We start from the raw sequence: 25,334 nt of genomic DNA, 5'->3' as shown, positions 1-25,334 counted from the left end.
TAAGTTGCTCCAATGATTAAATACCATCGCTATTAAGTGTTCCTTAAATCAGAATGACTACCTTCAGCTCATGTCATTTCTAAATTAAAGAGGCATCTATCTCCCCACCTAGGTACTTACTGACCATGATCAAGGCCCCTCTTAACTTTCTTTTTTAAGATAAAAATATTGAGTTGCTTTACTATTGCACAGTAAGGCAGGTTTTCCAGACTTTGAATCATTCTTGTAGATATTTATTGAACCTTTTCCAATTTGTCCACAATATTTCAGTAATCTCACAAATCCCATAACAATGGTAATACCTCCCAACTTCTTCTCACTGTTCCTCTGTTTATACATCCAAGGCTTGCATTTGCTCTCTTAACCACAGCATTGCTTTATGTGCAGCTGGTGAACCACCATGACCTCACTCCATCCTTTCCTGAGTCACCACTCTCCCAAATAATTCCCCATCCTGTGTTACCTTGCATTTAACTACATTAAATAATGCTATTCAAGTGAGCCCAGTTTAGCAGGTGATAGTTCTATATAGAACTGACTTGTCTTTATCACTACACTAATTTTTGTGATCTGCAAACTTTACCAACAATGAATTTTTTCTTTCAGATCACTGACAATAGCACTAGGTCAAGAACAAATACCTAAGGGACCTCAGTAGAACTTCCTCTGCTTCTGTTTACATCCATGAGGACTTACACCGTAGTTTGAACTCTGCCTGTGCTTTTAACAGTGTGCTACCCTACAAGATTTCAGCCTCAAACTGAAAACCGTGTTAATATAGCTAAATACAAGGTCACACTTACAGGATGGGGAGACTATATTTGATCTAATGCCTCTCACCAAATGCTATTTGGGAAAAGAGAAGCAACATCTCTGGAAAGTAAATTTTAAGAAAGGGCTTAAAGTGAAAAAAATAATTTGTTTGAATTTCAACTTGGGCAGATCATTTAACTTGTTTCAGTTCCTCAGCAGGTCCCAAGCTCAGGGATTTTGAGAGGAACTGAGATGATGTGGTAATGGTCATACTAGAGTAAGTCACAGGGAGATGGATTAGAGGGCAGACTGGGTAAAACAGGCAAAGCTGCATGATACATGTAATCTATCACACAGCTATTGCTACCCCCATGAGATTATAGAAACAAACGGATGACATGCAATGCATTAGTCACCCAGCTGCGAGGGACCTTCAACTCTGCTTTATGCTGACAGTTGGCGGGGTAGAATGATTCTTTTTTGTGGTTTGGAAGTGAGACAGCTCCCAGTGGTGACAACTCAGTGAGTAGTAACTTAAGCAGCAGTCTGCGTCTCTTAGGGCAGGGGTTCTCAGCCTTTTTCATTCTGAGGCCCCCCAAAATGCTATAAAAACTCCACAGCCCACATGTGCCACAACTGGTTTTCTGCTTATAAAAGCCAGGGCTGGCATTAAGGGCAAGCAGTGCATTTGCCAAGGCTCCCCACAAAGTTAAATTGCTCAGGCTTTGGCTTCAGCCCCAGTGAGTTTAACACTGGCCCTGGTTGAGAACCGCTGTTTTATGGAATAAGGTACAAATTAGTGCATGTGAAATATTCAATCCATATCTACTACTGCTTATTATAATATTAGGACTTCCACTTCCTGTATGCAAGGTATATTTAGGGATACTAGGGCTAACACCATTTCACTGGGAAGCAGTTAGTAGTTTTGTCAGGCATCTTGGTAGTAGCAACCCTGTGTTTTTGCTTTTGGGAGCTTAAGCCATATAACAGTATGTACACTACAGACCAGCCCCCCACAGCCTTCCCTTGGCTCTGTTTACACCCTTTTGCACTTAACATGTGCAAGGATTTAGAGAAGATCTGGTAAGGGGTTAACTGTTGGGGAAAGAGTAGATTGGTGTAATTTATTCAAACACCAAGCTTAGTTAGTTATTCTAAAATAAGAGCATCCACACACTAGTCTCTCTCTCCAGGGAAACCTACCACGCTCAAACATCTGTCTTAATACCAAAGAAACAATCACTTGGTACAATCAATCTCTTAATAAACCTCCAATTCTTGAGCAAACTAGCAGAAGCTTGTCACAGGACTCACTTCAAACTCCACACTGATACTTGTTCTGAAGCGATCCAACTCATGGTGGAATGTTTCATTTAATTCATTTCACGAAAGACTGTGTTTAGGCAACATTTACACCTATGAAATATTTAACATCCAAACACTAGCTTTGGTTTTCAAGTCCTGAAGCTCACAGGCTGACACAAATACCCTGACAGTACACAATTTATATTAAAATCTAGTAACCATTTGGCTGAACAACAAACAAACCAATCCAGTGGCAGTTCAGTATTCTTTCTGCCCTAAGGGCCCTGCTGTTATTGCTACTGGCTGAAGTGACTGACTAGCTGCATCAGTAGGCATTTATTTGTTCCTAGAGTGTGTCTAAGCAGGCCAGCAAAGAAAACATTAAGAGGGAATTCTGTTCCATTTTCCTTTATGCACTGAGATATCTAAGGGAGACCTGTGCTTTCCCAATAGCTCTTGGTGGGGAACTTCTTGAAAACTCTTCTTGCTTATCTAAGATTAGGCTCCCAGATAAATCTTTTAGGCACATTTGAAAAATCTCAGCCTGAGGGCCAGTTCTGAAAAGACTTTAGCCAGCAAGGGGGACTCTGGCTCACTCTTGCAACAGCTAGGCACCTTCTTTCTCCATGGAATCCAAAGAACCCCGCAAGCTGAGGGGGAGCTACCTAAACTAGCCAGGAGTGAAATGGGAAGTGCCTATCTCCTGCTCAGCCCTTTCTCACTAATATGGAGGTGATGGTTAGCAGCAGGGTGGTTTTATTTTTATTTATTACCCTCAGCCCTATAGTTAGAGCACTCACCTGGGATGTGGGAGAGCAGGGATCAAATCTTCCCTCTGCCCGATTTGGATGAGGTACTTGAACCTACCTCCCAGAAGAATCAAGAGAGCCGGCACCAGAACAGACAGTAGCTGTACAATGGCTTGATGAAGTTTACAGACTAGATGTGGACATGCTCGATTGAAAGCGTGCTATTGCATGTCAAGAGGAAGAAGGGCTAGTGGACATGATGCTCTCTTAATGGGAGCATCATGTTACCTATACCACCCCTGCCTTCATCACAGCAGCCCAATCTCATTGGTCAGTGCAGACTCAAAAATCCATTTTAATTGTATGTACAGTTGAGCAAGTTTCTGCTGTACTGTATACATGTTTACTAAATCAATTATGCTAACTTACAGGGACAAAGCATAAAGGGGGGTTTTAGCTGGTGTTAATTCCCCATATACATATACCAGCTGTGTATTGTAGACCAACCTTCATGAAAGCAGCCTTCCAACCTTTTTCCCACAACTCAGCAGAAAGCTGCTTGCTGGTGAAAATCTGCAAACCTTTCAATGCTGGAGATAAGGCCCCAAGTGGGAGGTTAGGTTACCAGTGACAAACGTTTTGCATTCTTTTGAATGGTGTGTCTACTATAAGGGTTTGTCCACTTATGGCAAACCACCCTAGAAGTGATTGCTGGCAGAAATGTAGGACCAGAATAGCTCAGGCTGTTACTAGGCAGCAGAGAAATGCACCAACAAAATAGTATCAGAGACCAGAATAGGAAAAATCCTATTGTCTGGAACAGCCAACACCACAGTCAGGATATGCGCAGTTACTTATGGCTTGATCCATAAAGGGACTTAGGTGCCTAAGTCCAACATTTAGGTACAACTGAGATCCTCAATCTGCTTAGCTGCCACCTAACCCTGAAGGCAATTAAATGCCCTTGGCACCTATGTTTGTGCCAGAAGGCATGCTCAAAAGTCACCTAAGGCCCAGTGGGATTCTTATACTAGGCATTCTCTTGCTTATCTAGCCTGCCAGACCTGATCCAAGGGCCATGCTCAGAGAGCACAGATAACCCACCCAAGAGAGCCAGGGTGATCAGATCAGGAAGACAGTGTAATATGTGTATATCTGCACCAGAAAAACCAAAAGCCTGGTGCTCAGTGCACCCACCATGATTATGGGAGAGCCAAGTTCCAGTCAGGCAGAGCAGGGATTTGAAAAAATGTCTTCCACATCCCAGGTGAGTGATCTAACCACTGGACTGTGACTCCCACTCCATTATAGCCAAATCTCTCTCTCATTTTTCTCAGGAAAGGACTGACCTGGCATAGGTGCCTAACTCCAGAAGAGGGTTCACAGCTGCGAATCCTGAGCAGCAACAGGTGCCTCCCTTCAGCCCAAAAATTAGGCACTCAACTATCTTTGAGGGATGGGACCTAAACCCTCCTCTGCCTTTCTCAGGAAACACTCCACTCATCTTGCGGACTTCTGAGAATCCCTCTTAGGCCTCAATTCTTCCCACACCATGCATGGGGATCCTGCATGTCTAACTGGGCAGCAGGGCCCTCAGCATTGCAACACCCAAGTCCCTTTGTGGATTTAGCCCTTAGTGCCTGCTAAGCTGCTGCCCTGTATTTAAATATCCTCCTGCACTCTGCCCAACCTGCAGCATCTGAACCAAGGCTGAAAACCAAACCTGACTTCCTGCTTCATTTTTATTATAAACATCACCACATGCAGAAGAAATACATGAGTTAGCCACCTGGAATAGCACTTTACTATTAAGTTACTTATCCATCAGGAGCACCTACAGGCCCCAGGCAGGAGTGGAGTCCCATTTGCACTAGACCATGTACAAACACACAGGAAGTCTCTGTCCCTTGCCCCAAAGTACTTGCACTAGAATTTAATGCAAAAACTGACTAAAACTAGAAACTAACACAAAGGGGTAGGAATGGGACAAAAACACACACCAACTATAACACAAGCACAGAGCTGCTCTACAGAAACACAACTGAATGGTGAATTAACATAAATAGCAGCAATCCCATTGCTCTGCACTGGTTCACTGCCAGGCCCTTATGTAGATTTCCTGACCCAGATCAACACAGGGACCTCCACATGCACCAATAGGAATGTATGGTGTATATGCAGTCTCCTGAAGTACAGTGCAAGATACAACTCCCCTTCATCTTTGTAGGGACAGTTTCTAACATGCTACTGGCAAGTGGCTTTTTCCAGTTCTGAGAATGGAAAAAGCATGTTATGTTATCTGACAATTATGGGCTGATATTTCAAATGTTTAAAACCCTCAGTTAAAAAAATCAGCATCAGGAATACACTTGTTTGAAGAGCACTAGTCTAAATGAGACAGAAAAAAAATCCTAGCTCCTTGATACTCCAAGTATCCAAGAGAGTAGGAAGACTGCATTTAAGAGATTGTAATTGCAGTTTAGTTCTCCTGCAAGAATGGGAATAATTCATCATATAAAAGCTAGCAGATGCCCTTCAAAGAGCAACAGCACAAATAGTTCAGAGATTTCTAACTGTGGTCAATTCCCCCCCCCCGTTTTTTTTGTTTAAAGGAATGGTGGAATCCCACCATGTGGAAGCTGCTACTACAACAACACACATCCTAAAGGAGAGGAACACAGGTAAAAAGGCTTTGTCTTAGACTAGTTGTTCTTACCACTTTCCATAACAAGACTCCCCAGAGGCCCCTCTCCCATCTAGCTGGGATCTACCCATATTAGCAATATGGGAAGGGCAGAGTAGTTGCAACCCCACACTGCCAGCTCTCATGATACAGGAAATTTTCTTAAAGTTCCTGGACGCAGGCAATTACCTGAGAATCTCAGCATTCATTTAAAAAGAGAGTAAGTTTCCAGCTTGATGGTTTTAGAGAAAAGCTTGAAAATGTGACCAGAGTGCACACTAAAGACTCAGAAACCACATTAATGAAACAAGCATTTATCATTTAAAAAAAAAAATAAATCACCTCATGATTTTCAAGCCAACATCATGATTTTTTGAGGCCAGACTCATGATTGTTGAATGCTTGGGGCTTGTGGTACTGAGTCCCTGACACCTGGTTGTGTCTCACAGGTTAAGGGCCCCTGCCCTAACTATTGCAGTAGCCCCATTTGTGTCACAATTCTCTGACATTTTAAAAAACAAAAATCTAGTTTAAAACGACATTTGCATTTTAGCTCCAAAACCACTAGGTCAAACACTTTTTGGGAGAGACACAAGGGGCAATCAGTCTAAGGGATAAAAGGGTTACCTTTTCCAAGTAGCTTTATTTGGCCCCACCATCAAACTTTTCTCCTGGCATACAAAATACAACAGAGATTCTGAAGCCAAAAGTGCATCTAAAATCACCTACAATACATGTAATTGTTTTTGTAATATTTTTTCATCTAAACCACTGCTACAGCTACCGCAGAGATGTTCTGTGATTGCCGATGGAAAAAGGTGGTGCCCAGGACAATGTGTTCTCAAATGTCATCCACACCATTTAAAAAACAGCTACATATAGGCCCCTCCTAGATTCAATTAAATATCCATATCTAGCTACTGTCCTCATTATCTAGGGAGGAAAATATCTACCACAGTGTGATGGGGTGTACACTCCACACTGGGCCTGCAAGAGCTGAATTGGGCCAAGTGGCCCCAATCAGTCAATTGGGTTGCAATCTGGGAGAACTAAGTATGGGTGGAAAGCTCTAATTAAGGGAAGCTCACCTGTGTGGGAACAGGCAGAGCTTATAGAAAGACAGCAAACTGCAGGGAGGTAAGTTTGCATTCAGTCCTTGGGAGGAAGTGGGTATATAGAGACAAAAAGCTCCCTGAAAGGAGAGAGCTGAGAAGCTGGCAAATCCAGAGCAGCGGGGAGGGCCAAGAGGTAAGGGAGAGGCTCAGGGAAAGGCAGCAAGGCACAGGAGGGAGCCTACCTTAGCTACTGTTTAGAGGGTCCCTGAGCCAGAACCCAGAGTACAGGGCAGGCTCGGGTTCCCCTACCAGCCACTGAGGGACTGGCACCTGGGGGCAGCAAATGGGTGCACTGCCTGAGACTGCTGGTAAGCAGGGACTTTGATACACATCCCTGGAAGGGGAAACCACATAGTGACCTGGCCCAAGGGCTGAGTCACAAAGAGGACTCTGCAGTTCCTGGAGCGAGAGAGTGGCAGAGTGTAACTACTAGAAGGTGTGTCAGCCTGGCAGAGCTAATCCCCAGAACTGCCAGCAGGTGCCATCGTGCAAAGAGTAGTGCACCCATCCCACACAGTAACATGCTAGAGAATCAGACTGACACCTGTAAGTACAAACATTACAACCAAAATATGCTTGCATTCATCTACTGGGCAACTGCAATTATGAGCCAAATTGAGAGATTAGAAGGAATATATCTTTTGGTGCTGATACAACATAGGGAGTGTTTCCTCTACCAACAGGCAGCCCGATCTACAACCTTTGCACAAGGCTTGATCCTTCTTAGCATCCCTGTCACACTAAGTGCCATGGCTTGCATTTTACACCTCACTCCCTCTCGACACGGAGCAGTACAAAGCATTCCGACTAGGACAGCCCCATTAAGGTTCTAGTTAAAACTACATTTGTGAAATAGGCTGTGCTCCTGTGCTCTCCCCAACAGAGTCAGCAGCTAGAATGACCATAGAGGGAACATGTTTGGCAGCCAGATGACCCAGATGCTAAGTTCTGAACCATCTTTCCAGCTGCAGTATCTGGGCTTATGTTGGACACCTCAGCTGTTGACTGTCAAGCTGCCCCCCAGATGTGTGCCATGCACACATCTCAAAGCTTCGAGGGAAATGCAGTCAATGCTCCTGCTGAGAAAAAGGACAAGGAAGACAAAGGATTTAAAAGCAAGTAGAGAAGGAAAAACAACAACAAACATTTTGTTCTTCCCTATTCCCCAGTTTTTCACAATTTGCTTTCCTTTACTTTATCAGAAAGAGCGTAAGTAGTTAGCAGGGCCAGGATACCACATCCTCTTTTCAACACCTTGAGGTCAAGGAGCAGAATCCTTGGACAATCGTTAGTGATGGAAGGGGAGGTGCAAACAGGTGTTTCCTTTGTTGAATTTCATTAGGCATCATTTTAAGCTAATTTCCCAAAGGTGTCTTTAAACAAGTTTTTGCCAGAAAATGGTGGAAAAAGTTCTTCTACAATTTTCCATTTACTATTTGCATTTCAAGCTTGATTTGAATCCCATTTTGTCATTAAAAGAAATCCTTCCTTTAGGGTTATGATCCCTCGTGCATTATCACTGCCCTAATGTGAATCTTAAATTGACTCTGACTGCTGCATAATCCTCTCTGGTGAAGGGACATTTGAACTGTAGCACAATGACTTTTTGTAGCTGTTATCACTTCAGATTTGTTTCATCATAATCTCTTGAACACAAGTTACTTACAACAAGTTTTATGCATTTCTGAGAACAGTACGCCAAATCAAAAATAAGCTATTTTTTAAGATGGCTGTTGGCCCATGTTCTCAAACCTGGGTGTCTAAAGTTAGCCCCTTAAATCCATATTAAGATGCATCAACAAAAGTAGACTGGTTTTCAAAAGTGTATCTTCAATGGGACTTATGCATACTCTATATTTCTGTGCCTTGACATGGATTTATGGGGCTAACTTTAGGCACTCAGGTTTGAATGCTGACCTGGTATCTCTTACCTATGTTGCTTTGTCTGGCACGCCAAGCACTCCTGACGGACACAAACACCACTCCCTCAGAGTAAGCACCTCCAAACGTCCCATTTGTTTTGGAGGGAAAACTTTTCAGGAATAGCAAGCTGAACCTCCAAATGCCACTTGCAGATTTTGGGTATATATTTTATATATACGTACACACGCATACAAAGTGCATCTGTTAGAGCTCTTGAAAAGAAAACATTGCATAAGGGAAAGTTTGTTTTCCCAAAATATCACATTTACTGATGATTGATTATATTTATGATGAAATAGCTCATGCAGGACTTTAAACATCAATCCTTCAAATTAAATGAAAGATGATTTTATGATTAAAGGGAAGACTATCAACTCAAATTTGGCCCCAAATATTGATTTTGTGTTTAAAACAAAAAAGCTTCCACAAAACACAAGATTCACAATTCAAACATTGAGAACCTTAACGTGAAACTGATTTCCTCTATTTCTGTGTCCACGCTGGAAGAATTTCAAAAAGTGAAGACCACCGATCATGAAAAGTTAACTAAAATTTAAAAATTCATTCAGTTTTAACAAGCTAAGTTGTGATCAGTACCAACAATTTTTGTTGACAGTAAGATTTCTTTAATGTGACATTGTTCTTTGAAGGCACAGGACTGGGAATCAGATGTGGGCTGAAATCCTGGTCTCACTGAAGTTAATGATTTCTCTTCCTGCCTCTGACACACACACTTCCTGTGTGACCTTGGGCAAGTCACTTAACTGCTCTGTGCCTCAGTTTCTCTATCCGAACAATGAGAGTTTGCAAAGCTCTGCAGGATCTTTGGATGGAAGAACTGTCCTCATATTTCTTCCGATTTATGTTATAGACACCCATCCTATAAAGTATCACAAACTAAATAATAGAAAAGGGCTACCAAAGAAATGAACACCCCAACCCTCCACCCATTTCTTCCACAATAGCCTGAGAAAATGGGGGCTTTGAACCAGGCATGAAATATTAACAAAACTCCCTCGCAAGCCCAGGGAAAAGAAAATTCCAAAACCAAGGACCCTTACAAAGAGTGTCCTGCCTATACATTTACACAGATGGGACCTGATCTTAAAGAGCTCAGCTACAGCAGCCTGGTACAAGGAGAGTGACACTACAAAAATAAATGTAGTTTTTGAAGAAGTTCCAGTAAAAAAGCTAGCTTAAAGGACTCCCCAACATTTATAAAAATGTTTACAAGCTTTTTATTCTAGCTGGTTAAAATAAATCCATGTACTTAAAATGGTAAATTCTTCAGGGCTGGACTATCTCTGTTATATATTTGTACAGCGGCTAGCACAATGGGGCCCTGATCCATGATTTGAGCCTTTAAGTGTTACCCCAATTGAAATAATTATTACTGCTTTAAAACACAGTATTAAGCAGCTTTTTTCTTGAGGAGTCAGCCACAAATGACAGTATAAATCATTTCAAGATTAAATTTTTAAAAATACAGAATCTATAAAAATAATCTGTTTAAGGTACTATTATATTGTAATCCAGCTATTACTATGTTCTATAGATTAGCATAATTTAAAAAAAAATGTCAAAACAAAACCAGACATTGCATTTCTGCCTCTACATTTGCCAGGATGCAAACAGACTGCCACCCGGTGGATTAGAACCAAGTACACCAATTCAAAACCAGTGGATTCAATACAGAGTTGTTGACAATTTTATTTTCACTAAAATGTGCGTGAGTTATTTTGTTAATATAATAAACTGTTCAAATACATGAATGCTGTTTTCATTTTTGTCTGCAAGAAAATGTCTTGTGCCTGAAAGATCAACATCTGCACAAAGGCACCATGTGTGTAAAGCTTTCAGAATTACAAGAAAAATTAATCTACCAAATCGGCCCTCACCCCAGAAATTGTTAACTGGTGTAAACAATCACTTCAGAGACAGATTGCAATCAAAATGCACAAAACCACCTGAGACATTCTAGGAAAGGCTTGGTCAAGCAGCATTCCTAGTGTAGTAGGAGAAATGCTGCATGGCACATGCTTATATAGATGGCTTGACAACCCCTCATATGCTGGAGTTCATTTGTATTTGTAAAATCCTTCACCCGTCTTCTTACCCATCTTCCTCTCCTCTACCAATTTATTCAGCAGTGGGCTGGGAGCAAACTGAGGATTGTTTGGCTCTAATGAATGCCACCCTGGTAGGAGAAAGGAAGAATAAGTTAGTGGTGATATTTATTATTTGCAAAGAGGACAGTCTCCTAGATGTCAGGGACACTTCAGTACTCTTCCATGAAATATTCTCATGTGGGTCTTGTCATTCTCTCCTATCTAAGTTCTTCCACTTTAATTAATTGGACCAGAGAGAAAGTTAGTGTGACAGTAAAGCCTAGTGATAAGGGCACTCATCTGAGATGGCAGATGCCTGTTCAAATCCTCTCTCCTCATCAGGCAGAGGGGGGCAGGTCTTGAACTGCAGGGCTCCCACATCCTGGGGGAGTTCCCTAACCACTAGACTAAAGATAGTGAGAGGTTATCCTCCTCTCCCCCTCCCTCCCTCCAGCTGTTTTGTGTGAACTCACCTGAGGGGGCCAATCTAGGAGGTGGAGCACACCACTGAACATGCCTACTGGATAAAGTCCCCGCATGTGATTTAAATGGCCATCTTCCCTGAGATGAGAATTGCTCAGTGGGAGATTGCCCAAGTCCCTAGAGAGAGGCTGCAGTGTGCACTTCCAGATGCAGAAACTTAGGTGCTGATTGAGCTTAGGTACCTATAGGGTTAGGTGGCACCTGAATGGAAGTTTTGGGCATTGCAGTGGGGTCTAAAAACAGAACTTAGACACCTATGTACCTTAATGGATTACACCCTAAGTATATTCTACATATTATTGAAGGAGGTTATCCCCAGTGTCCCAGCAGCTGGGGTATTCTATAGTAATAAAAATACTGGAAGAGCAAGGGTGAAAGAAGGATTTTAATCTGTGCAACAGTCAGAAAATGTAACACTGCTCATAAGTACTGACTAATAGAAAGCCAAGCGATTTACTGAAGAGAATTTTCTGAAAGTGAGATTTTGTTTCAAGCAGACCTTTTTAGAACACCAGCTGAATACATCTGAGCCGTTTAAACAATTACAGTCAGACAATTTGTCATCAATTGCGCCTCAGCCTCCTATTTCTGACCAGGAAAGCAGGGCCAGTCATTAAATCAGTGTCCAACCATTTATCAACTGTGGTGAGAGGGGGCCTTCCCTTCACCTTGAGACCCACTGCATGCTGGGGAGCAGCTGTCATGAAAGGTGTCACTATGGTAACCTCTGCAAGGACAGCACTTATACCTGACCCCTCAAAATACATTTGCCAGAATAATTCTACAGGAACACAATTACTATGGGCCCTTGTTATTGAGCACAGCAAAGCAGCAAGGGGAGGCATTAGGTTAGGGATAATAGGCTGGAATCAAACTCAGTCTGAGGTGATAAAAAGTCCCAATTAGTTTGGTTTTCAGTTTTAGTTTTTCCAGATCCCATTTGGCTAATCAGCTCAAACATTCATCCCATCTCTGAGGTGCTTCTGCAAGACCATCTTCTTTGGGGTTTGACATCTTATAGCTATTGAAAAGCCAAGAGCTTTAGCACTTCATATTTTGTTGTTCACTTACAAATGATGAGACATTCAACTTTTAACACATATAAATGACTTCCCTATTAGCTCTGTAGGGAAATATGGTTTGTAAAACATGTAGGAAAATGGACTGGAGGGAATACATTCCTAAATATCTGTCACTTCCAATTCATTCCTCTTCTCCCTTTCCTCACCCATTTTCATTAGCTTCTCCAGTTTCACTGGGATTATTAACCCACATTGATACCTTTCTGTTGAAAACACAGTCTAAATCAGCCAAATAACCATTCCTGGTTTTCCCATCAGTAAACTGGGTATACTACTACTTCCCTACACGTCACAGAGATGTTTTGAGGATTGAGCTCTTGTTTGAAAAAGGCTTTCAGGATGTTAGCACTTAAGTATAGTGCTCAGCAATAAACATTTTAACACCAGAGGTAGAGTATGAGCAACAATAATGACAAACACATGACTGGGAACTCTCTCACACATTTATTACAGAAGGAAGGCTATATAATATTTATATGAGAAATTCATTAGAAGTGGTATGTACATATTTATGCTTCTTGTTTAAGCCTCTACTACCCACAATCTGAAGACTTATACTCCCAGCTCACTCACAGGAGATCGTCTTGACAAAGAGACTAGTTTAAGATGATTCCCAATGATCACTTTTTCCCTCATAGTATCAAGAAAAGTGTCTGTAAACTGAGGACTCTGACCGCTCTTCCTACTGTTTCCCAGTTACTTTCCACACAATCTTTACACTGTTCCACAAGGATGGAGCTCCCCTTCTCCCAACTTGCTTAACTCTATGGCAAACTTCCAAGTTACCTCTCATAATTACCTCCAGTAAACACAAGCCTGCATTTAGAATGTGCACGTCCTTATCATGCTGTGATTCCTATTACATATTTTTGCTCAATCTTTATAGCTTTCCCCTCTTATGCTGCTATGCACTGCCACACTCTCCAGTCATTCTGGCACTCAAAAGCTGCCAACTTGTTTTTATACAGTATGCAATCCATTTTCCTAATTGTTTGATTAGAGTTGCAGAAACCACATTTATTTTAAAGAGGTGGGTTTCTCTCTCCAAAATAACTGTTGTAAATCACTTAGTAGGGCTCCTCCAACCAAAACAAAAATGGTGTAGGCAAAAGGGTTTCTTATTTCGCTTCATGTATACACATGCACCATTCTCTAAGGAAATGTAAGTCAGTTTTACAAATTAAAGCCAGAGAAGTTTGGAAGGGATTTTACAGAGTGAGTTTATGGGTGTTCTTTGGAGCACAACATCTCTCCTCACACTCTTGAAGAGGAAGAGGAAGAGTTCAACAGTTTAGCCTCATTTCATGCTTCTCTCACCCCCACAACACACTGTGGCCTGGTCTCGGTTTGAAAAGCACCTATATTCCAGCAGTGGTCTATGTTAGCAAACTGCTCAAAGCCTGAGCCATGGCTGCATTAGCAGCCGAACACCAGTGCTGCAACAAGGGGACTAATTTTTCTAGTGCAGACACACACAAAGGGACCCTCAGAACAACCATAGTCACTTGGGATGAACCTCCCCCATGTTGTAAACACATGCCTTTGAAAATGATGGCATGTTATTATTGATGCTGACTGATCATTCATTAATAGGCAAAGTCACTTACACTGAATTTAAACTGAGGAAAGTCAGACTTAAGTTGACACCTCCAGTTACAATTTATCTAAGAAAGAAAGAAAGAAAATGTGTATACAGTACCATCTATAATATATTTACTGGTATCCAACCCAACATAGTCCAGCAGTTCAAATGGACCCATGGGATAGCCAGCCCCCAGCTTCATGGCAACATCAATATCTTCCTTTGATGCATCTCCTAGAGAAAATATTGACAGTCTGATGAACAGAGAAGATTCTGTATCCATTTGCCATTATTTTTAAATAATTAACACAGTGTTATTTCATGCTGGCACAGCTCTTTACAGTAATCTTTGCAGGTCCACTAAAACTGAGCCAGCACATAGTAAATATGTTATGGAAATAAGCGTTGTGTTTGGAATGGTTATCAGCAGAAATATAAAACAGTAAACATTAAGGAGTATCCAGAATAGCGCTAAGTATCCTCACTGGCATACTTTCAAGGACAAATACATGGACCCATAGATCAAAGTTGTGAGAAAAGTCTAGAAGCCAATAAACCGATAGATCCCTGGGGACTCAACTGCTACTAAACGTGGGCCCAGCCAGCAAAGCAGGAGCAGACAGGAAGTGCTAGAAAGAAAAGTACAAAGCTGGGCCTCTCCCACAGTATGTTTGTGGGCCTAATGCCCATTTTCCTGACTTCGTCCTTATTGTATTGCCTATTTCAGTAGAGGCTTTTGTGCTGTATGTGAGGATAATGATACAAAAGACCCCTGATCCAGGGCACACTAACAAGAGAAGAAGAGAAAACCATTTTAACTAAAGTTAAAGTTGTTTGAAACCTTGCAAACAAGTCACTCTGAAGAAATTTTGTGCTTGATTATTATTAAGTTTTCATAAAAATATCTTGCTCTGGTGTAAGTCTATACATTTCAGACTTGCAAAAAATACAAAATATACAGAAATGTCGTTAATAAAATCCCAAACACCAAGACTTGAGACATTTAATTTATAATGTGAATCTGAAAAATAATTTCATGTGGTTTTAAAAAAAAAAGGAAAGGAACGTAGAATAAAACTCAGCCATATAGAGATTAGATACAGAGAAAGAGGTCAGAGACAGGCTAGCCATTAAAGGGACTTTCCCTTTGACTCCAAGGAACTTTGTGTATCTTTTGATTGACTTCCAGGGACTTTGGTTCAAGCCTGAAGTGATCGAGTTACACAAGTCTCAAAGGGCCCAATTCTGTGAAGTGTCAAGTCAACTTCCACTAAGGTTGATGAGAAAGGAGAGTGCGCAGCCAGCTTGTAGGATTCAAGCCCCTGGGCTTCATTCTTTTTCACAAATCAACGAGAATACTCTGAATTGTGGAACATGAGCAAGAAGTTTTCAAACTGCCTTTTATTTAAGCAGGACATCTTCAACTGCTGATCCACTTCTAAAGCAGCTGATAAGACTCATTTCCCTTTCTGTGGCTGATATGTTCTCTTGTGCCCTTTTAAAAAAAAATCATGTTGAAATGTTTGGGATCCGCATTTTACTTTTGAAAGATGGTAAGAATTAGCCTGTTTCACTAATGGAAAATAATTTTTAATGACACTTAATTTCAATGTGATTTAAACTATTGGGCCTAATTCATCACAGCAGAATGGATGCAACTCATCCACTGAAGTTGATGGAATTATACCTACTTACAACAGCAAAATATTTGGTTCACTTTCTTAGCTTCAGTAGACACTTTACCACTTAGGCTATGTCTACACTACGCACCTTTTAGCGACAGCTGTGCTGCCGTTTGTCAGCATGAGAGAGCTCTCCTGCTGACAAAAAACTTCCACCCCAACAAGTGGCGGTAGCTTTGTTGGCAGGAGAACTCTCCTGCCAACAAAGCACTGTTCACATGGGTGCTTTTCGTCAGCAAAACTTTTGTCGTTCGGGGTGGGGTGTGTGTGATTTTTTTCACACCCCTGAACAACAAAGGTTTTGCTGACGAAAGTCCAATGTAGACAAAGCCTTAGATGCCTGACCACCTACCGACATTAACTAGTTGCAGGAGAACTCCCTGCCCCCTGGAAACAATAAAGACAGAATACACTTAGAAGGACCACAGCACAAAAAAAGCTGTCCCCCAATTCATAGTCAGAGCTACCTAAATACAGGAATTCCATGTAAGCCAGACTACTTTACTGGGGTTTCTTGGTTTTTCAATAAAAAGAGCGCAATATGAACTTTCCTATATTAATCCTCATAATAAGGCACCAATTTAAATAATTACTTGCAATGTTTCATTAGAGGAATAAAGCCCATGCAAAAGCTGAAATCCTGAAATCTTTACCCACAGACTCAAATGTTTATTGTGCCTGAATACTTTGCATGCCCAGGACTTCAATGATTGACCCCACAAAATTAAAGTTTCAATGATTATTATTGTCAAGAAATATCCTAGATTCCCTGCCAAGGTTAGTAGAGTAATACTCTTTTTCTAACCTGATTCAAGTCACTACCATGAGGATCAACACAAGAGGAACAGATATGATACAAGTTTAACACATTCCAACAGAGAGTATCAATCAATGTGAACGTCAGGTCTTCAGGCTTTAACGCAACTTCAATCAAACCCCTAAATTTATTCATTAAATAATTAAAGTTCATTAATAAAATTTTAAACAAGTGTAGAATCCTTGTATTCTTCAACAAAAAAGACCAACCAGAACAAAGCTGAAATCAAAATAATGTTTTTGCTTAGGCAAAGGGGAGTTGATTTTATTATAAAATCCTTGAGAATTTTTTCTATAAATTTAAAAATCTATCGTCTCCCTAAGTGCATAAAATTACATCTATCATTTAACAAAGCCATCTCCTTAACACATTAGAACACCCACATAATGTATTCCAAATTGTGATATTTTACTAAGAGAAAAGCTGTCCCTCTCCACCCCCGCTCCTTTGCCTTTCAAGTCACTGTAATTTGCTCTGTTCTCCCTTCGAGATGTAATTAGATACATTTGTTGATGGATAAACAAGTAGCACAAGTTTAAATTTCTCTTGGAGATCAAACCATCACTTCCATAAGCTATAAAGGAGATTTTTTAATATTTAAAATGTACTAGCTGGAATGCTGGTAATGGAATGCTTTCATCTGTAAGAAAATGCTGCTTTCAAAAACAAAACTTTGGAAAGACATTGTTAATAGCATGCAGTGACGAACAGAGTGCCTGAAATAAGAACAATTGCATTAAGGTCTGGTCTACACTACCGAGGTTAGGTCGACGCAAGGCAGCTTATGTCGACCTAACTATGGAAGTGTCTACACTTAAATTTTGCTCCTGCTGATGTAACTGCCCCGCTACACTGACTTAACTCCATCTCCATGAGTAGCATAAAGTCAAGTTCGATGTACTTAGGTCAACGCAGTGCCAGTGTAGACACTGCATTGTTTACATTGACTGTTACTGGCCTTCAGGAACTGTCCCACAATGCCCCAGATTGACAGTGCAATTGATACAAGTGCTTCTGGTGAGGATGCACGCTGCTGATACAAGGAGAAAAGTGTAGATAGGCACAATGTAATTACTGCGGACGCTATATGCCAGTGTAAGTTAGGTCAACTTAATTTTTTAGTGTAGACATGGCGTCTGTAACTTGCCCTTTATCCACTCACATTACTAGCTTGTTTGTTTGTTTTTTTAAATGGTTTAGGTTTTTAAGATTAGCTGGGTTTGGTTATGGGAGTCAGGATTCCTTCCCTTCCAAATCCTAATGCAAAAGAGACTACCACTAAAGCAGGAGTCCCCAAAGCAACTAGAGCTAGTGGGAGAGGAGCAGGAGGTTACTGGGAGGCAATGGGACTGAGGTTCTGTCTACACTATCGAGCGTATGTCAGTCAGCATAACACCCTAGTATACACGCAGCCTACAGCGACCGGAGTTTTTCTGTTGGTGTGGGAACAGCAGCTACACCTACACTGAGAATTTTGTTGGCATAGCTATGTCGGTCAGGGGGTTGTTTTTTTCAAATCCTTGACCGCTGTAGCTATGCAGATATAACTTTCAAGGGCAGAAAGCCCGAGGTTCCTATGTGCCCAAGACACATTTGAAAATGGGTATTAGGGCTTGTCTAGAAGGAGGAGTTATTCCAGAATGCTATTCCAGACTAACTTCAGGTGCTGACTCTCTTATTCCAGAAATAAGAGCGTCCACACATGGAGTTAATCTGGAATAGTTAATCCACTTTAAATCCATATCCTACCTTATCCTGGATTAGTTTTCATGTGTAAATATGCTTTTAAGATTCTAAAACACGTTCAAAAACTTCACCCGTTTTAACCCAAGAACAGGTGTTCTAACCAAGCCAACTCTCCCCATCATCTCTAAAGCATTTCCCAGCCATTGGAAAATTCAAATAAGCAATTTATAAATACTGATTCAGCATCCAGGGATTGCTCAGCATCTCAAAATTCAGATGAGAAATTCTTTTAATTACATCTATAGGCTGACATTTGACATGATCACAACTTTTTATCATCCGACTGATTCCTAAAAGATCAAACATTTATAACAATCCCAACACTTATCTGAAGAGATTAATATTTAGCAGAGTAATGTCAACATCTCACAAAGTAAATACCAGTGGTAAATACCTCTCTCATAAAGCCGGACTGCTTCTATCAGGTATGGCACCAGGAGACGATTTACAACAAATCCTGGGGTATCCTGTAAAAAAAACGCACAGAGTTTCTAAATAAACCCTCTCTACCGATACTATAGCCAAATGCTGTATTACAAGTTCAACAAGGAAGTTGATTAGCTCACCAAGTTTCAGTTCATTCTGGACTACCGGTCTTTTGCCTGATTTACCTGTTCACTACTTTTGTTTAACAGAAATTAATCTCATAACTAAGAGCTATTATGTGATCAGATATGGCTGAGGAACATAAAAGGGCCTCATCCCCATTCTTAATTATTAACTGGTCTTAAAAGACTCAATGTTGCCTCTTAGAAAGCTACTTGGAAAATACAAGCTAGTCAGAAAAATTCTGCTGATACTGGGTTTTTTTGGTGATCTAATCTAGGGAGAGGAGTTCTTCCCTTTCGTGTGTGAATTTATTAACAAACACATTCATGGTTTAAGAGCTTTTCTACTCCTGCTGTTTATTCATCATTGTAAATCAAACTTCTGTGACATCATAATCACTTCAACAGCAACCAATGTCAATTTTGCAAACAGAAAGTGATGAACTGGGTTGAGAATTATGCAGCAGGGGCAGCTTGACTCCCAAACAACCAAGATCTTGTTTTAATGTAAGCTTCTATAGTAATCAAAAATGTAAAGGGAAATGAGAAATAGAACATATGAAAGAGTATTGTAAACACCAGTATTATTTAATATACTATCCCATGTTAGGATAATAATAAATAATAGTACAAAATACCACACCTCACGCTCTTATACAGCAAGTATATATTCCAAGTGCTTCACAATGTCAGGCAACATTATAATCCCAATTTTACAAAGGGGAAAATTAACACACAGAATGGCGAAGGAACTTGTCCAAGGTCTCACTTCCATCGTGCTTTTTGCTCATGGAAGTCAAACTACTTTACAAACAGTAACTGATGAGAAGGGAAAGAGTTATCTACACTTTACAATTTGGGAAACTGAAGTACAGAGATTTAAAAAAACCTGCCAAAGACCACAAAACAATGTGGTGGTACAGCTGAAAACAGAACCCAGGATGCCAACAACTCCTTGACAATAATTCCTCCTTTCTATGGGCCAGATGCTTCCATGAAAGGGGAGGAGCCATCACGCTGCCTCCCCCTCCCCACAACTCCAGTCCCCAGAAGCCCTCTATAAGGCGAATGAGCAAAAAGCAGTGAAGATTAATACTGCTCTGACCCACACTGAGAGAGAATAATGTGCATAGACTACCCATAGTGGAGGATCCAAAAGCAACACAGCACATGAACTGGCTGTGATGCCTCAGGTGTTTGGAGGGCAAGGGGACCAAGATTCTCCACTGTAGTTAGGGTCTGAATGGACTGGAGCAGTTAACTGCGATCCCTGACCCGCACTAGGTTTGCCAGAACTATCCCTTGCTCTTTCCACGCAACAGCCAGACCCACTCCATTCACACAATGATATGGCAGATTGGGATCTCTCTTTCTTTCAAGGACTTTTAGCAAGCAAGTTGTTCTCTCCTGAAGGGATTTGCATGGGAATGGATAATCTGTGCCAGAAGCAGAGTAGAAAATTTTCATTGTGTTCATGCAATTACACACCACATTAAAATGAATAGTTTTTTTTAAAAATGAGCAGACCTGAAGTCCCCTGAGCATTGCACGTCTCTCCTCACAATCTAGACCTACTTGCCTTGCAAGATATTGGATTCTTTCCCAATGCTTTGGTGAATTCCATGAGCGACTCAAAAGTCTTTTGGCTGGTCATTGGTGTCTTGATGACCTAGCAGGGAACCAACATGCATTAATAAGCAACCAGAAGCCTTTTCTCTCCCCACCCCAATAACTGTGCCAAAAATTAAACCATGATTCAGGATGTTCTCTCAATATTCCACAAAATACCTATATTACGAAGAACAGTCACACTAACCAAAATTAATATACATGTAACAACAAAACAGTGAAACCTATTTTAAAGCACTCCAAAGTACCCTCCACATTCTGAAATTGTTCCTGTAAGACATTTAAAACATGCACCAGGTTCAAAGCAATGGCGTTCATCTTTTTAGAATTCTACTGTAAAGGCTCTTGTGTGGATAGTATAAAAACTTCAAAAGCCATATGGTCCCTAATGCCCAGGGAAACACATTGGCGACATTCTAGAGAACCATGTTTACACACAGTTCTTGATAGAAAGGGTGTAACATGGCTTCCTGGGCCAATATAAACAGGTGGACAGACACAGACACTGTATTATATCAACACATGAAGTCTAAAGAAAACAGTTTTTAATTTCTACTTTTCAAACTGTGTAAAGGCCTCTTATAAGCTTAAGAGTAGGAAGGACCCAAGTTATTTTCTTAGCAATTTTATCCTTACCCTTTGGCAAACTTGGATTTTTCTAAAGAGTTTAACAGAGTTTGAACTTAACAAGGTATCTGTTTACTTATTTATTAGCGCCCCAGAACGAGAAATGATGCCAATGCAGCTCTGGAAATAACATTTGTTAGTTAACTTGGACTCTCTATGCATCCACGCAGAATCAACTATGCTACATAAGCAGTGACAGATAGACTTTATCATCACAAGATTTTCAGTGGAATTTGGTCTCCTAAGCACCAGAATGACTACTGATATCAACACAAAAACAGTGAGCGTGGAATAAAAGCAGCAAGATTTGTTTCTCAGCAGTAAAATGGTAGTGTGCTTCTTTTGAAGTTAGAGCTAAGCATCTGGAAGACATTCACACAAGACTGTACACCAGTTTCAAGGAAGCTCAAATTTATTTTACTTCTAGGAATTTTGAATGCTAAATACTAGTCTCTCAAATTGTCAAAGGAAAAATCTCTAAAAACTCTCTTCTTCTTTTCTGAAAAGGAGTCATAGAGTTTAAGGCCAGAAGAGATCACCAGATCATCTAGTCTAACCTCCTGTACATCACAGGCCACCAACACCACCCAGCACCCACATACTAATTCCAACTACCAAAATTAGATCAAGTATTATGGTCCATAAGAGACTAGACTATTGTACGCCACAGACAGAGAACAGGAGGGACTGAGGGGCACCAAAGCCAGAGACCCCTGCAATGGCAGGGAAATGATTAAGTGAGATATATCCAGATAATCCTGGCAAGTGACTCCCACACACATGCTGCAGAGGAAGGTGAAACCCCTACATGGTCACTGCCAATTTGACCTGGGGGGAAATTCCTTCCCAACCCCGCATATGGCAATCAATTAAACCCTGAGCATGCAAATAAGAACCAGCCAGGTAAGAGAATATGTGTCTGTGAAAGCTGTCCCGTTAGATTCAGTGAGAATTTCTGCATGGACTAAATAAGTGCCCTTTAGACAATCTTCAAAGAAATTTGTGACGGATTTGACCCCAGCATCACAGCATCTTAACAGTGTAGTTTTAAGAAAAGGAGTACTTGTGGCACCTTAGAGACTAACCAATTTATTTGAGCATAAGCTTTCGTGATGCATCCGATGAAGTGAGCTGTAGCTCACGAAAGCTCATGCTCAAATAAATTGGTTAGTCTCTAAGGTGCCACTAGTACTCCTTTTCTTTTTGCGAATACAGACTAACACGGCTGCTACTCTGAAACCAGTGTAGTTTTAGTTAGCCGTTTGGCACTGGCAAGTCCAGAGTTCAAACCGTTGATCCCTAAAGCAAGTGCTTAAGTGTCACAGGGTCAAAATGCATGTCCCACTGAAAAATCTATATAAAATTTAAATACACTAGAACATTTTAAGTTGATACTGAAGCCTGCTGCAGTGGCATGGGTACGTTCTCTCCAGATGTATAATCAAAAGTATCGCTCATCCTGCAATTCTGTTCTGAATCTCTTTCCTCGTCAGAGATGTTTGCTTTCTTCCAGACCTCCACTTTTAGGTAATGCAATGCAAGTGGATTTCACCTGTTCTGACCTCAGCCCTTTGTCATTCTGAAACAAAGAAACTGAGTGCCATTCAGTCACCATATAGGGCCTTTCAGCCTTAAAAGACACACAGGTTCATTTTCTCTAAACAGACATGAAAGATCCCATGACACTTTTGGAAAAACAGGATCAGACCCATTGTACATTAAGACCTGTCTATTGTGACAGGGTCCGGGCAGACGGCTACAGGAGAGTAATTTTTTTTTTTTTAATTTGGCAAAATTACTCACACATTTATTGGGTCAATAATACTTGGTTTGCAGGTGGTTCACAAACTGCAAATATTTGCCATTCATGCTGTGTTGGTGAGTTTGGAGTCATGTGGTCTTGTTGCTCATCTCTGATTGGATGATTTACATAGCCAACGATAACAGAGCACTGGACTGGAACACAGGAGACCTTGGGCCCTGAGCAAATTACTTTGCCACCTCCTGCCTCGGTTTCCCCATAGTGACTTTTGAATTGGAATGAAGTAGCTCTGTGAAAAAAAATGGTCCCTATTTTGTGAAGTGCTGAGTCTCGTTGCCATTACAATATCTCAGCAATGCACAGGATCGGTTCTTGTGAAAGCTTTCCAATATGTTCTTCATCCTGTCCCTAGTGCACGAAATAAAACGTGGAGCTAACAAATGCACTTTGAGTTCATTTGTTCTGATTGGTTCAGTTTCCGCTGTTCTCCAACAGGAGAGTAATAGAAGGCAGATATATTAGCCCAGGTTAAGTACGTCCCTTTTCCCTGAGTAAGGTAACAGGGAAGGTTCCAGATCAATCAGGAACCTTCTGGAGACAATTAAGACAGACAGGCTGATTAGAACACCTGCAGCCAATCAAGAAGCTGCTAGAATCAATTAAGGCAGGCTAATCAGGGCACTTGGGTTTAAAAAGGAGCTCACTTCAGTTTGTGGTGCGCGCGTAAGGAACTGGGAGCAAGAGGCACTAGGAGCTGAGAATGCATACTGTTGGAGGACTGAGGAGTACAAGCATTATCGACATCAGGAGGAAGGTCCGATGGTGAGGATAAAGAAGGTGGTGGCAGGAGGCCATGGGGAAGTAGCCCAGGGAGTTGTAGCTGTCACACAGCTGTTCCAGGAGGCAGTCTAGACAGCTGCATTCCACAGGCCCCTGGGCTGGAACCCGGAGAAGAGGGCGGGCCCGGGTTCCCCCCAAATCTTCCCAACTCCTGGTCAGACACAGGAGGAGTTGACCTGGACTGTGGGTTCACGAAAACGGTCAAACTGAGGGCTGCCGTGAAGCTCCAAGGCGAGCAAATCTGCCAATAAGCGCAAGACCCACCAAGATAGAGGAGGAACTTTGTCACACTATAAACAAAGATGCCCAGGATTGATATAAAGGATCACTTACTGGAGGACTCCCTGCACCTTGAAGTCTTTAAGCCATGATTTGAGGACTTCAATAGCTCAGACATAGGTTAGGGGTTTGTTACAGGAGTGGGTGGGTGAGATTCTGTGGCCTGCGTTGTGCAGGTAGTCTGACTAGATGATTATGATGGCCCCTTCTGACCTTAGAATCACAGAGTTATGATTAAAGTGTGATTTTAAACAGATTTAGTTAAGCCAGTTCAAAAGGCCATGTGGATATTTTTATTTCAATTTAAAAAAAGCTTATTCCAGTTCAACTTAAGTTGGCAACATACTTAAGCTAAACTGAAATAAGCCGCTGTTAATCGAAGTGTTCACACTGGGGTTTGCACATGTAAGTAAACTAGTTTAATTAAATCAGTGCAAAACTATGGGTTGACAAGATCTATGTCAACCATTTAATAGCAAAACTATTAATCTAATATATTCTATATATGCAATATGAATGAGTTAATATTATTAGAGGAATCTGAACTTGCATTTCTTTACATAAATGTTTAATGTCAACTGGAATTAGGCACCAAATTGAGGTTTCACAAAAATAAGCTTCATGAGACCTTGGGTAACTGAAATGTTTCTACATATTGGTTACCACTTATTCAGTATTCAGAGAGAGAACGTTCCACCTGCAAAAAACCCCAACATACCTGTCCAATTTTTATGAATGTTAACATTTGTAGCCATGCCTGGTTTGTTAAATGTGTAATCAGAGAGTTTTCACTCAATTCAGTAAAATCACTGGAGATGACGTGCCATGGGTAGTGTAAAGATGCTCACTATGTAATATGGTAACCTCCTGTTAGAGAGGTCTGATGACTGTATTACTATAGAATGACTCTAAACAAAAGCTCATTATTGTAATAATAAAACACACATTTCTACGGTTTTTCTTTATTTCCATCTGAATCATTTATTCTACCTAGGGAACACAGGTCTGCAGCGTTTGCCAATCCAAACATTATGATGCTGCAGGACAGCCTGAAATTGAAAGAGCCTCTAGACAAAAGGAAAAACTAGTATGTCTCTTTCAATTTTTAACATTGGTTTCAACCCTACAAAGAGATCCCAGGCAGATATTTATGCCCACATAAAGTCCCAACGCCAAAAGCCTTTGCCGGATCAGGCTAGTGACAATTATAGCTGATTGGGAATTTTAAAACAAAACTTTTTTTCGTCAGAAAATGCCAATTCCTCAAACCAAAATATTTGTGGAACCATTTCAGTTTGACAAACTTCTGCCAGTGCACTCCAAGAGTCCTGATGGAAACTTGCCGGCTACATGCCTGGTGTTCTACCAGCTCCCTTGGGGAACTGCTAGGAAGCCTGGGCTTCCAGAGCCTGCAGCTCTGGGGCAACTGTGCCATACAGATTGCCTCAGTCACAGACCCCAGGGCTTCCAGACTCCCTGCTGTGGAGCCAGGAGTATGACCGCCTCGGCTCGAACCAGGGCTCTCAGGACTTTTAAGATTCCCTACTCCATAGCAGGGGACTCCCCAGGCAGCCCTCAGAGTCCCTTGGAGCCAGGAGCTGCTGGCTGCTCAGTTTCA

At 41.2% G+C, this 25,334-nt stretch overlaps 1 protein-coding gene across 1 annotated transcript in view; it reads right to left on the bottom strand.

Annotated features, from left to right (window-relative positions):
• Positions 1-10,223: 10,223 nt before the first annotated feature.
• HADH (hydroxyacyl-CoA dehydrogenase) overlaps positions 10,224-25,334 on the bottom strand; it is a 35,270-nt gene continuing 20,159 nt past the window's right edge. Inside the window, exons 5-8 of the mRNA XM_077815116.1 lie at positions 20,159-20,248; positions 18,426-18,498; positions 13,904-14,020; positions 10,224-10,728 (exon numbers count right to left, since the gene is read on the bottom strand). Coding sequence (XP_077671242.1) covers positions 10,610-10,728; positions 13,904-14,020; positions 18,426-18,498; positions 20,159-20,248 — 399 coding nt within the window. The 3' untranslated portion in view covers positions 10,224-10,609. The remainder of the gene's footprint in view (positions 10,729-13,903; positions 14,021-18,425; positions 18,499-20,158; positions 20,249-25,334) is intronic.

The sequence above is a fragment of the Eretmochelys imbricata genome, chromosome 4 (genome assembly GCF_965152235.1).
Source record: "Eretmochelys imbricata isolate rEreImb1 chromosome 4, rEreImb1.hap1, whole genome shotgun sequence".
Taxonomy (NCBI): Eukaryota; Metazoa; Chordata; order Testudines; family Cheloniidae; genus Eretmochelys; species Eretmochelys imbricata.
Note: the sequence above shows the minus strand (reverse complement) of the source record. Positions and strands in the feature narration are given on the sequence as shown.